This window comes from Limulus polyphemus, unplaced genomic scaffold (assembly GCF_000517525.1).
Source record: "Limulus polyphemus unplaced genomic scaffold, Limulus_polyphemus-2.1.2 Scaffold1935, whole genome shotgun sequence".
NCBI classification, from domain to species: Eukaryota; Metazoa; Arthropoda; class Merostomata; order Xiphosura; family Limulidae; genus Limulus; species Limulus polyphemus.
This window is the reverse complement of record NW_013667545.1, coordinates 162670-177418: the sequence shown is the minus strand read 5'-3', so window position 1 is coordinate 177418 and position 14749 is coordinate 162670. Positions and strand designations below refer to the sequence as shown.

At 33.6% G+C, this 14749-nt stretch overlaps 1 protein-coding gene across 1 annotated transcript in view; it reads right to left on the bottom strand.

The window, feature by feature from the left end:
• Positions 1-14749, bottom strand: part of LOC106465413 (poly(ADP-ribose) glycohydrolase-like) — a 98155-nt gene that overhangs the window by 19332 nt on the left and 64074 nt on the right. Inside the window, exons 13-15 of the mRNA XM_013925640.2 lie at positions 6644-6735; positions 3212-3348; positions 254-401 (exon numbers count right to left, since the gene is read on the bottom strand). Of these exons, the coding sequence (XP_013781094.1) occupies positions 254-401; positions 3212-3348; positions 6644-6735 (377 nt within the window). The remainder of the gene's footprint in view (positions 1-253; positions 402-3211; positions 3349-6643; positions 6736-14749) is intronic.

Sequence of the window (14749 nt, the reverse complement as noted above, 5' to 3'; positions counted from 1 at the left end):
TATATATATATATATATATATATATATATATATGCACTGTTGATGAGATGTACAACTATCCTGGAGCATTTTTCAAGGGCTTACAGCTTTTTAAGGTGCTCAATTCTTCTTTAGGTAATGGTACTTTGCAAAACTGCATCATAAAAAGCTTTAGCTTAAGAAATTATAATATTTCTGTACTATTTCGTATAATGCAAGTTTAATAAATGTTACTGATTCCAATTTACAAAATGTTGTGGAAAATATCTTCTACCTGTAATAACAAGCACTTCTGTGTCACTAAGACGTTCAGTGAAGAGACGAGACACAATCAGTTCTGGACAAATGACAAAACGGATTTCTTCTTGAACACATCCATGACCAAGTACCCCACCTCCAACAAACTTGTTGGCAAAGTCTACCTGAGAAGAATTATACACCATACATAAGATTCCCCCCCCTTTTTTTTCTATATTGATTTTCCACACAAGTTTGCCATTTATCAATGGGAGCAATTAAAATTATTGGTTGTCTAAAATATCTACAAAAAGAGTTAATTAATGTTTCAAAAATTAAGAGACAATATAAAATAAGAAAACTCTCAAAATACAAAAACATCAGTTACAACTGTTTCTAAAAATTCTCAAAACACAATACTGAGAAAAAAAAGAAAGACTTGACCCACATTATATTACTAGTGTTTACTAGCACCAAAGTGACAGTGACATCTTATTAAGAACCAGAACATTATCTACCACATGTAGGTGAAAGAAACAGAAGTGAAAAACAGCTAAAATCATATGCAATGTCACTATCCAGATGAAGTATGCTATAACAGTTACAAATGCTTAACAAAAGGAGAAATTTCCCAAACAAAAATTTTCTTAAGGTCAAATTCGATGACGAGGAACCCACTTTGAGACTAATAATGGCTGGAGACAAAACCTTGTCGAAACGTTGTACATTTGCTGGTATATTAAAGTTTTTCTTCATTACCCATTCAAGCCGTCTCCAGCCATTATTTCTTCAGGTCAATTTTATTGGATATATATTATATTCTGTAGGAAAATACATTAAAAACAAAATCAAAACCAAAAATAGATTTATTTCCGAGAAAAACTAAAAACTCAAATTCAAAGTTTTCAAACATAATAGATATGACAAATGGAAATGGAAAATTTATGCATTCTTTAATTATTATGTACAGACTTAAAAATATTGACATATCTAGAACATTGTTGTAGTTTATAAAAAATTTTCTAAATCTTTAAAATTAGTTTAAGGGACACTAAATTTTAACAGTCTGAAGGAAACGAGATAAGTTTTGGCAGCTACATTTAGTTGCAAAAAAAGCACTGACAACATTTGTGATAGATGTAATATTCGAAGAAATTTAAATTAACCCATTTCTTGCATTTTAGTTTTGTACAAGAATTTTACTGTTAAATGTAAAATCTCTACAGTCATAGTAATGAATAGCTGCTATGTGTCATTCTTGGGTCAAACAAGAAAAAATCTTTAGGATAACAATAAATCACTATGTTTTTCTAAACCTTTTAGTTTATCTATGATCTGTTTTTGCTAAATGTTTGTCTATTAATATAACATCATGTTTACAATAATTAATTGAAGTATAAGTCTATATTGTGGTTAGCAGACTGTTATTTTGGTACAATATTTTAATAAATTTATTTACTTATCAAGTAGGTGATACATAAAAACTGTCACCAGGAAATTAAATGTCAAAATCAGGTACCTCTCTAAATAAACCATAATATTTTATCACATGTTCTGTTATGGGACTAATATCTATTATAGTTTTTACAAACAATTTATTATCAACACTTGTATTTTAGATTATTGACATAACTTTTCACAGCTCCAAAAAGGAATGGAAATTTATTAGTTTTAATGAAAATGAATAAAAAAACAAATTCCCAGTTTGCCCCTGAAGAAGAAAGGTTCACCTTTCGAAAGCGCTCGGATTATAGGGATTCTATCATTATATATTAAGACTTCTTGAACCTACATGTTTTTCTAACATCATAAAAGAAACAAATATCAGAGCTGGGTGAATAGTAGAATTTTCTAATCAATTACTCATGAGGCTTATTAATAATTTACATTCAGCTAATTAATTATTCTCACACAAGACTAATTTTCATCTTGTTTTTTTAAGGCATTTTTGAACTACACTTCATTTAATATGATAGACATTTTCTGGCAAGTAGCAACTGAGTACAAAGGTTGTAACTAGAAGAGATAATTGTTTGCTTTACTTCTTTATTTACTGTTCTATGTTCTAAGAAGAATAAATTTAAGAACTTATTTCGAAATGGCAATAATCTATATACATATATAATGTATAGTAATTGAAATGCGACTGTATTTAACAAAATACTAGTGTACTAAAACACAGCCAAGACAAGTTACTTTGTACAGACCAAAGGTCAATTTTATGTTATTGGATACAGTAACACGAGTGAACGTGTTCTGCATCATTGTAACTTCTGTATTGTTAATCAGGCATGGCTGAAAGGTCAATATAATTAAAATAATAAATATATAAATGTATAACGTTATGAGATTTAAACTATTTAGTCTAAACATTTATGTTTTCATGTTATAATCTGTGTTCATTCTAGAATGAAAGAGGCATAATTTATATTTATTTCCTAATGTTTTATGGTGGCTACCATCAATAATGGATATGGTGTAATACCTTATGCCCCTAACAAGTAAACTCATTCTTCATGTGTGAAGCATACTTACACTTGAACCCTAACTGTTGGCTTTATGGCACATGTTTTGAGATAATTGGAAACGTATAATAGATATAAAATAGTGAATTTTTTAAATTATGGTATCAAGAAGTATAAAAATCATCTTTCACATGTTTTTTTTTGTGTCTAAATTGCATTTGTATATCATCTGATACCTGCAATTATTTTCTTTCATACAATGTGTTAGCTGTAGAGCATCAAACATGAATGAAGTTGTGGCAGTGACTATAAGGCTAATTGGCGTAGATTAAATAGCAGGTAAACTCATGCTTTAAACTTTAAGATTTAACTGTTGAATTTTAGGTGCCTGTTGGAATTTATATTGAGATGTTATGGTATTGTATTATATTTATAAGCCATGGAAAGGTGAAGAATTAACTTAATGTGTTTCCTTGTGTTTCCTATAGGTTTCTGAGCTTAAGGCATAACAAGAAAACAATCAATATTACCTGTAACATCCCAGCACCTTCTACTTCTATTACACCTTTGGAAGAGACTTGAAACCTACTCAATTTCTGTGTTGAGTTCTCCCAATCCGGTGCATTTACAAGGTACTTACGCATGAAGGTAACTGTACCTGTTGGCTCTACAAAGGTTGAAGATGTAAAATTAAAGTATGTTTTTAAATACTTTTGGAATGATTTTGACATTTTCTTAAAGTCTACAAAAGTTTTGCTTTCTAGATCACATACAACAGTTAATATTTTATAAATACAGAAATAAAGACATCAGCCAAGTTGGATCATTATTATAGATTTTGTACATCTGTATGGAAAAATGATCATGTACAAAAATTATTTTGCTTTTTTACTTTTTTTTTAATTATATTAATTAATTCTAAAAACTTTAGCTGACATAATTTGCTATTCTTGAAGAAAAATCTGCCAAGACTTAGTGCTTTATTTACAACACAAAACTTTCATTATTGGGACTTTTTAAATTAAGTTCTTATTAACTTCTATCACACTAATATTATTAGTGTTAAATAAAAAACTACTACACCAATATCTACAATCTTGGTATTAAAATGTAATTCAAATAAATGCTTACCTAAAGGAAGACATGTAGCTAATATATCAAACAATCATTAACCAGGCCATCTCCATTTTTATTCTTGTGCCATTTTGTAGAGCAATTCATTAGTTTTCACACAGTAATTCACAATAAACACCTCAACTGCTCACCACCAAATCTCTGTATCTACATATGCAGTATGGCTCTACCAGCTCTAGAGATCACTTTTATAGAAAGAATGGCACATGGGAACATGTACTTATATGAATTTCATTTGAATGCTAAAAATACAAATTTTAAGTAAAGTACTGTACCCTTATATAGAGTCTACGGACTGAAAAATGGAGAAAGGGGTCTATAAAAAAGGAGAAGACAGCATCCTTCTCAAGTGGGAATAGGAAATATTGATCATCAAAGGGCCCTGGCCATGCCTGATCATAAGATATTATCAGTGATCTACTAATGTATTGCAGATGGCACATTCCAATAAATTTAGGACTGTTGTTTTGTGACAAGCTATACTTGTTGGGACCAGTGGTTACAGCTGTGGTATTTTAAATATGTTTCATGACATCATTGCTGGTCAAATTGGAAACCAATAAAATGATACAAAGCATCCTAGTATAGATAATGCACAAGGGCAAAAAAACCAAACCAGTGCATCAAATGTGTTTATACCAGCTAATGAAACAGTGTAATAAGTTACACCCAGACTCTGCACTGACTAGAAAAAGGTATAATAGAATACCTAATTTTGGATGCTGAATGTGCAGCTCCCCTGTGAAAATAATGACTATCACTCACCTTCGTATCATAATATGTTAGTTGACCTAGGGATTTACTTAAAAGAACCCTCAGGTGGATAAGATACAGAAGTGGTAAGACTTGTATTAGTGGTGATTATATAATTAGTAGTATCTTAAACTAACATGGGAGGCTTGGAAAGCAATAATCATCCAGCCCAATCATAAAGCTAGAAAGTATGTAATCAGGTTAGGAGAAACTGATAACAATTTATAGGTAGATAAGAAACTCTGCTAAGCAATCTTCAAGAAGAGTATATAGCTATAGCTTGCTGGTTTTGCAATTCTTATTTCAAGAAAATTTTTATGATGTTAAAAATAAATAATGTACTATAAAAATTTAAATTACAATTTGTAGTTTTATTGTTTTTTTGTTTACACAAAATTACTCGAGGGCTATCTGTACTAGATGTTACAGGCTAGAAAGAAAACAGTCAACACCACCAAGTTATGGGTTACTCTAATCAAATAATGGGATTTTACTGTCACTCTTAAAATGCACACATGGTCCCAAAGTGTGCAGCATTTTTTTTTTTGCTCTAATGGGGCTCAATCCCATAGATCCACAGTATGGCATACTAAACATTGGACCATACTTGGCCCAAAGTCTAGTGATTTCAGTAAAATTTATAAAAATTTAATTTCACCAACATAATCCAGTTCTCACCAAAAAAAGGTGTTGTTAAGGCAATTTGATAGTATAAATAGCATCTCAACCACTACTACAGTAGTCAGATCCTAGCTGGCCTGAAAAGCCACAGTATTGGTTGAAAGGCTTCACTGGCATTGGCAGATATACTATAGTGTGGTTAACATATTATTATACATTTTTCCTTACTTCATGCAGAAGTTATTTTTAACTATCTATAATGCTGACAAAAATATCATGGAAAAGTACATATGGTTTGACAAATTGAAACTGTCTGGCTTATACAGATGTGTTTAACAACATAATAAACCAAATTTTAAAGTCAAACTCTCCCACTATTTCTACATTTTTCACTTGACCTAGAAGCCATTATTTGCTCTTTACTGAACAGAATCTCTGAATAACCTAAGATCAATGTCAGAACAATATATCTAGCTTGAGTTAGCTTACCCAGTATTCAATGCTTACATAATGTAGTGTGTATTTAGGATTAAATTATATAATAATCAGCAGAAAACTACTGCATTATTGACCTTAAGATACATTTTAAGTATTTAAAATGCAGCTAATGTATATACTTTAAATTATATGTGGACAATCTGGTAATGATCAATATTTATGCATAGCACGTTTACCAATTTTTGCTTCAAATTAACATTTATATTTTTTCGCCTAAAATCATCTCCTAATACAATGCAGGAATTTATAAATGCTGTTCATAACTTTCACCTTCAATCTTATGATCCCATTAGCTTTTCAAACACACCTTTCAATACTATTTATGCACCAAATTGCTTGTTGGTTGTCCCTAATACAAGTCTCACAAATACAACCACACAAAAATACCACCTCACTAATTACTGCTGGGGTTCTCTAAGTATTTTACACAGACATGAGTGGTTTCAACTAACTTTTTGGTCAATTCTTTACAATAAATGTTGTTACAAGCAAAAACACAAAATTATTCAAAATAATAGAGACTACACCAGTAGTGAATGGTATAAAAACAAGTGGATGATTTGAGGGTCAATTACTGCTTTCCTTTTTTGTTTTGGAAGAAACCAATGAAACCAAATTTATTATTAAGAGTAAACAAGAAAAAAAGAAATTTACTGTATAATACATTCTTCCACAGTAACTTCACCTGACAAATGAAGGTTGATTAATTTCTGATAAATGGAATTTATAGTTGTATATTACAGTTGTATACTGTACTCATTTAGTAGATTAAGTTGCATACTTGAGTATATTTGCCAAAGTTTGAATTTTTATAAAGTTTAAAATTCAGTACATTTTTAGCTATTCACATTTTGGTACACATAGTAATAAAATCACTTATTTAATAATACTTAAAGATTTCTTTTTTATATACTGTACATATATATATATATATGTGTGTGTGTGTATTTCCTTACCTTTACCTGTCACTCTCTTAAAATAATTGATTAAGCATTTTAGTTTTTCAGCTCCTCTTTTGTTTACACCATTTTTAACTCCAGCAAATAACCTAATAAAAGAAACAGGCCAAATTTACATATTTATACTTCTACATATAATGACATACAAATACACATGAGCAGATTTATCCAGAAATGTACATTTACACATTATTGTAGAGGGGTACTGCATTATGCTTGAAGAGTTACAAGAGTTTTACTAGATATCCATCAGCCCTTTTAATATTAGAATGAGAAACTTTATTGGAGAAAGGACTAATATGTTAAGAAACTAAAAATAAACAAACGAAAACTGATAAAACAGAAAATTGCATATTAATTCATGTAAATATATACATGGTATTCCAAGGGTTAACCAAGCACAGAATTATTTGATTATCCTTATGACTGGAGATCCATGGATGTTGTATTCGGACTGATTGAGGTATTAATATGTTGAAAGTTGAATGAATGATAGAAGACAAGGTATGAAGCTAAATAAGACAAGTATTTTAAGAACAAGAGATTACAGAATGTTTGATCATGCAAGTGGTAAGACTATTATATTATCAAGAAAATTTAATTAATTAATGAAATAAACTATATTACAACAAAAGTGAGAAAAACTTACAAGCATGTTTTGAGCCCTAAAGTTGAAATGATTCTGCTCAAAGACATCAAAACTACTTTTAAATTTCCACTTCTCTCTCTAGTTAACCAATCAGAAAAATCAGAGTTAATTAATCTGAAAGTATCCACATGACAGACATAGAACAGTTCCACACATATATGTGCATGAAATAAAAACACAATACAATAATCCCCAAAACAGTACAGTTTTCATAATTTGACTCCGCTACTAGACTTTATTAGCACATGCTCTCAACTGGATTTAGTATATTCCAAATCACAACTTCAGAAAAATATAGAAATTTTGAAAATATGAGATATATATCAGGAGAGTGAAATACGTAGATGGTATCTGCATACCCCAAATGCATGCACAGGTATATAGTTAAAACTTACAAGTTACAGTAATTTCAATCAATACAAAAGCTGTTTTTGTGACTTAATACTGAAATACAATGAGCATTTTCTTTCATAGACTAGACAGATTCTTCAAAAAAATGGTTTGGATAAAAATAGATGCATTTTAGGGTAAAAAGTTTGGAATAGCATTTTCTTGCATAACTTGGACCCAAAAGTTATAATTTTTCTACACTGAAAATGTATTTCCGACTGGTATTTACTTCTACTCACATACATAGCTATTCTCGTTCAGTTTTGCCCTCTATTTATAAAACTTTTTTTGGATACCCTAACAAAGGAACCCTCCAATAAGAAGATTATACATGGTAGATCACACCACTTTCTGTACCAGGTATACTCTTTGCCCAGATGTGAAAAAGTTGTGACAGATCCAGGCAAAAAATTGTGAGGAGCACATCCCAATGGGAGAGAAAAGGGTTGGACAGTGATCCTAGCCCCAATATATTATAATGTCATTCTCCCTGATGAACAGAATGTGGGTAAAATAAGGGATGTGCCCCAAGGTGTAGAGTGTCGAGGGCATGATGGACCATAGACGGCAAGTCAAATGCATCCAAAACTCGACCGCTGGGAACCAACATCAATGTCAAAGTATGAAAGAGGATCATACTGTTTTCACCTCAAATTTATCTGACAGGAGGGAGAAATCCAACCACCATTCTGTGAACCGGGCACATGTGAACAGAATGAAATAACATACATATATGTCCCACTCCCACCTCAAACATAGTAACATCCTTGGCATAAAGACATCAAGGAGTAGCACAAGAGAAAGAAGTGGAGAAACCAATAAGTGCAACAACCTTGACCCACAACACTGGAGTAGTGCACTAGATGCAAATTGAGTGCAGGTCTAGGGACAACCTGAACATGTGTGAGGACTTATGTTGATTGGATCAGCTCTTAATCCAAAACTCAACTGCTGGGAACCAATATACATGCGAGGATAGGATGAGGTATCCCAATTGAAGGAGTGAACTGCACTTTTTCCGACACACTACCTGTGTGAGTACATTGTGTCGATTGGTTCAGCTCTAAATCTAAAACTCAACAGGATAGGATATGGTATCTCAATCGAAGGAGTGAACTACACTTTTGCCGACACACTACGTGTGAGTAAATTGTGTCAATTGGTTCAGCTCTGAGTCTAAAATTCAACAGCTGGGAACCAACAGCCATGCAGAGGGTAGGATGAGGGATTCCAATCATTATCACAGCACTCTCCAAAGCTAAAATATCTCCTTGGACAAACCCATGCAGAGATGGAGCATCCATTTGGAAGACATCTCATTATCTACATCAGCAAAACACCACCACCCTACTCTCAACTGAATGGAGTCTTTATTGTTTATATTGTATATCTCTCATTCAGGAGAATACCTCCATGGTCCACCACCTCAGTGGCTTAGAACTGGAAAGTGGTAACAACTCTCTCACTCCCCTGAAAACAATGCAATGGATGACCAGCAATCCCCTTCTGTTTTACCCATGAAGTCCATTGGTAAGTACAGTCCAGAACAGGCATATTTATAAAGCAAAGATATTGCAAGGATTAACCTATGAGTGATCTTGTGGAAGAGCCCATTTCTAGTTTATGTGATTGTAATGAGTAGTGTGTGTTTTGTAGCCATGGAAATTATAAAAGTGAAGTCAACATGGCCTTATAGTGCGGGTTTTGGACAAATCGAGTAATTGAAGTATACATGGACAGACACCACTCGCCACAGAGTGGGATCCTGGTCAAAACATGGGACAGGCCCCTGAAAAATAATATGCATAACAGAAGAAAGAAAACTTACACGAAGATTGAAGGATGGAAACAGTTGGAAGATGGTACCCAGATGAGGAAGAATAAGCTACCCAAAGCAGATAATGGGAAATGAACGTATGAGGGATAGTCCCAGTGCTCGACAGATAGAGTACCTCCAACAGACGATGGGGTTGAGATCAGGTAAAAGGTAAGGTGCCTGAATGAGTGAAGACACCAAAAATTGATTATAAAGGCCAATCGAATCACAAGCTGAACCCAATGGGTATGGGAGGAAAGGAAAAATCATGACAGACGAGTGGTGCAAGAAAATGAAACTGCTGGAAATGGAGTCAATGGAAAGAAGCCTTGAAAGCAATGAAGCAGCCCAGAGAATGTACAGGACAGAGAAGGTAATCAGATCTGATCAAGAATAAGGTTGGAAGATGGCAAGAAACGAATATTACAAAAAAGAATATTCCACATGAGCCCCCAAAGGGTAGGTTAGTAAAATTGATCCAGAACAAAAAGAACATATCAAACCAAAACAGCCGAAAAAATCAGATCTGTGTTGGCCAGATATAATCAATTACAAAGACCTGACCCGGAGTGACATGGATGATCAAAATCACCTTGAGAAGAAAAGTGATGGAATGAGAAAAACCAGTTATAAACTGGATCTAATCCTGTCTGAACATATTGACAGCTAGAGCGAGTGGATGACGAACTGGAAATAAAAAACAAAAGAGGTAAATTGGAATCAAGAAAAAGAGTCAAACGTTTCCCATGGAGGAGTACCCTACATGAGGCAGAGCCACCAAAAATTGGGAGAAAGTGTGTTGGGACTGGAAAGGCAATCTGCAATGAGGGAAAGCACCTGTAACATGACACACCAGGAGATGTATGTCAAATGTGTGGGTTCAGAAAGGAAGATCCACTATCTACCACAAAGGGAACAAGTATGAGTGCCCCATTGGTGAGTGATATAAGCCACCACCATCGAATAGTCAGAATGAAACATAGTTAATCAAATCTGGACAAGAGGAAGAAAGTGAAGTAAAGCATGCTGAACTGAACCTCCTACTGGTCAAACCATGCCGCCCCTCCCCAACTTTAAGATGAGCATCAGGGAAGAGAAATAAATCCAGACAAAGGGTTGAAACGGTAAACCTGACGACATGGGGGATATGTTCAACTACCAACACATATAGGGAAGGAGGAATATTAAGAGAACTCTAGCAAAAAACCACGAGTCGTGCAGCATCTCCTGAAAAGATTGAAAATGTGCCAGACCCATAGAAGCCACATCCCCCAATGCATTAGAACCTCGCTAGCTGTAAAACAATGAATCATAATGGCATGGATAACAGAAAGCTATATCTAATGCATTCAAGAAGGATAATGGATAGTCCTGATGGAGGTAGGTGTTTAAAAAGACACTCCCCAAACAGTTGAGATTGTTAGGTAGATAACAGGAAAAACTTATCCAACTGAAAAATCTAAACACCTGAGCTGCTTATGTATGAAGCAGTTGACAAAGTAAAATCCCCTAAAATGCAGAAGCTGGATGAAATGCAAACCACCTGACATGGTAAAAAAAATCAAAGATATCATCCCAAGAAATGAAAAATAAGAACATATACCATGACCATTCTCAGTCCTGCAGAATTACCCACCTGAATGGAATTGAAGACTACATATTAAAACAGGGAAGATCCAAGAAGTGATTGAGGCAAGACCAATCAATCCAGAACTCCAATCAGCATTATGCGTACACAACAACTGGAGAAAGCCATAGGTAGGACAGGTAAAGGACAGGAAGGTGCCGGACATGGAACATGAATAAAGATGATAAGACTCAGAATACAACAAAAGAGCAACCAAGAAAAAAAATAATAATAGAAGTTATATTTCTGATGCGTACTTGACTCCACTCACATTCTCATTCAGTTCTGCCTCTATATGCAAAAAAAATCTTTTCATAAGCCACAAGCTTTGAGTTTTCACATACCTTACAATCAAATGCTTCAACTGTGTCTTGCATGTAAATCATCATGCGACAACCCTATACCAATAAGAGTGTGACACACACTACTGATGCATGTGACTCCTTCTATTCTATTCTATGGAACTATAACTTTGAGTTTTGGTAGAAAATGGAAATTGATGTAGAAGGGATGGAGCAAGAAGAAGAGGTATTGGAGAAGCAGACTGTAGCTAGAGCAGCCACGGAAACCATGGTTGTGCCAGCCTACTGTATAACCGTGTTTTCCACGACTGCTCTAGCTACAATCTGACCCTCCATTTCCTTTTCCTCTTTATGTGAGTGGAAGTAATATATTGTGTTGAAATATAGCATTGCAGATACCCAACGTGATGCTAAATGCACAGAAGTAGCCCTAAGAAAAGGACTGGTGGAGAAAAAAAGGACAACCTTAAGTCTTTATTAGAAGTGGATGGTAAACAAATGGTACAAAACAGTGTCCCACCCCAGAAGATCCCAAAGGCAAAGAACCCACATGTGGAGTGAAAGAATTGAAGATGGCATATGCCACAACATGGAGGGAAGGAGGAAGAGGGATCCCATGAAATTCCTGTAGATATAGGTGGAATGCCTAAGGAGGTGTAAGGTAGACATTTGCTGTAGGGGAGTTGATAGGGTAAGAAGCAGCTGGAAAACTACATAGCATAAAGAAGAAAATCTGCGTGATGGTATAGCTAAGGCAAATTGCCCCAAAGTCTGTGGAGGGTGAGGCATGTAAGTATCATCACACAAAAGAGACAAAATGCTCATCATGAAAAATAATGTCTGGAGAAGGAAGGGAAAATTATACTTTGAAACATGTCTAAAAAAGGCTGAGGTAAGCCTTAATCAGGTGGAGGAAAACTGACAAAATCTAAGTGGGCTTGGGAGTTGTAGAAGAAAGGCGAGCAATATCCGAAGAAGGTAGGATGGACCCCCGCCCCCAGGGGTCCTCACAAATTATATTAACTGTAAGAAGTATAAATTATAAAGAATTATGAAAATGAAATAGTCAATATAATGTAAATTTAAGTAAGCGTGTATTGAAATAAACCCAATGTAATTACAGTATAAATTCAACACATTAAGAACTTTGCTGAGATCAGTCAATTAGACTGGTATACTTATCAGTTCAACAATAACCCTGAATAAAAATTAATTACCAGCCTGTAACTACGGTATAACTCATTTGTGAATTTTCTTTCCTTCATTTGGGAATGATATTGAAGCCTAATATATCATATGATTCACTACTCACTCTACAGTAGATTACAGTTTTGCTGAATCATAGCTCTTCAACACTGTTTGGGAAAGCAAATCAAACAGATGCTGCAGGACTACATATAGTGGTTAAATGCAAATATTTTGTAGGATACGTTGCAACGTACATTTAATAAAATCCTACAAACTGCTGTCAATCAATTTGTGGTGAGAATGATCTTCTATGCATGTGTTTATTTTATTATCAATAACAGGTTTTGTTTCTTTCAAACTTATATATGTACCTGTAAATAGTATGCATGTTTGATATACACATTTATTTTTGACATGTTTTTAAGCAAAAAAATGCATATTTTATACAGATACACATCTTATCAGGAGCATTTAATATTTACTCTTGTTGTGTCTTTCATTGTACAGTATTTTCAAATAATGATGGATCCAAAGTGCACAAACTATAATTCTGAAATTCAACAAACTACTGCATCCATCATTACCTGAAAGTTACAGAAAACAAACAAACATATCACAGCCACCACCAAATGCAAAAATACTTATGCAAAGAATAAAAAAGAAAGAAGCTATGTTAATCTTAAACATTGATAAACTTTTGTTATATCCATTTTAAAAATGTGGTGTTCTGTATCTCCCACACAATTTGAGTAGTTTATTAATGCTGATAAGACTCTTCTAAAAAAAACAAAAACATTTTATGAATTGTGTCTCATAAAATTAAAATATTATATCACTGATGGTAGTTCTGTATACCTTATATAGATTAATGCAAGTTATAAAGAAAATTGGTATCTGACTGTATGGTATATAGCTTATTATCCTGTAGATGACACACTATTGCTACAGTACTCTTCAATATAATTTTCCCAGGATATAACAGTTGACTGAATAAAAAAAGAATGCTATAAAACTGGTATTGAGAAAATTTATTTTGTGCAAACATGTAAAATCTCAAAATTAGGCTTGGTAACAGGTATTTTCAGATTCACCAGGTCCAATTTATGTTAAAAGTAATGATACCAACTTTTAACTCAAAATGCCTTCTGACATTACTTTTTGGAAATTGCAACTGGTCTACTACATGTTCCCCTATCAGACTCCTGTCAACAGAGCTGTAGCCAGTCATTTTTGTGCACTGGGTAAGTTTTACAACCTGCAGCCCCCCCTTTTTTGTAGCCCATGCATGTCAATCAGCTGGTAGGTTTGCAGAAGTTCCATATAGTGTAAAGCATTTTAGACTTGCAGAAAAAATTTGTTATTCATGGTCGCTATTCCATCAAAATCAAGTGTTTTCATAACATAGGATAGTTATTAAAGAAAGTTATTTTAAAGATAATTACTAGAACCTAAATGAATTATCCAACAAATCAATGTTCCACATTTAATTATAATAAATCTCATTTTTTACTTTACTTTATATCAATGACAGATACTGTAAAAACCTGATTATACTGTCGAGCATGCTTCCTGTAATGTTTGGTAGCAGAAATTTAGGACTTTCCGGAACATTGAATACGCTATTTCTAAAGTCTTATTTTTCCTTTTCCTAAAAACATTTAGATATTAGGAAAGAAGCATGTAGCTAAATGAGATGGCAAATACTACAATACTAAAAAATATAAAAATAATCATGATATATGTTATAACTTAAGAACAAGATGACGTAGTTGAAGAATAAGAAGTGAAGACAGTAACTTTAGTACCATACCATACTAAACAGAGCAACTTATCCTGCTTAAATCGGATGATAAATTCAAATGGTAAGTTTTTATATTTGCGCTCCAGTCTGTATAGTTTTGCACTGAATAAAAGGCTTAGTGCTCAGACTGCACCCCCCTCTGGATGCACCCTAGGCAAATGCCCTTCCCACCCTACGTCTCTGCCTGTCAATAAAAAAATTTATGAAAGTTATTTTACACTTCTTTTAATGTCACAAAAAAAGACCATGGAATTGGTGAAACAAACGACTTTGTAGACAAAATTACACAATAGGCTATCTGTGCTGTATCCACTACAGGGATCAAACCCT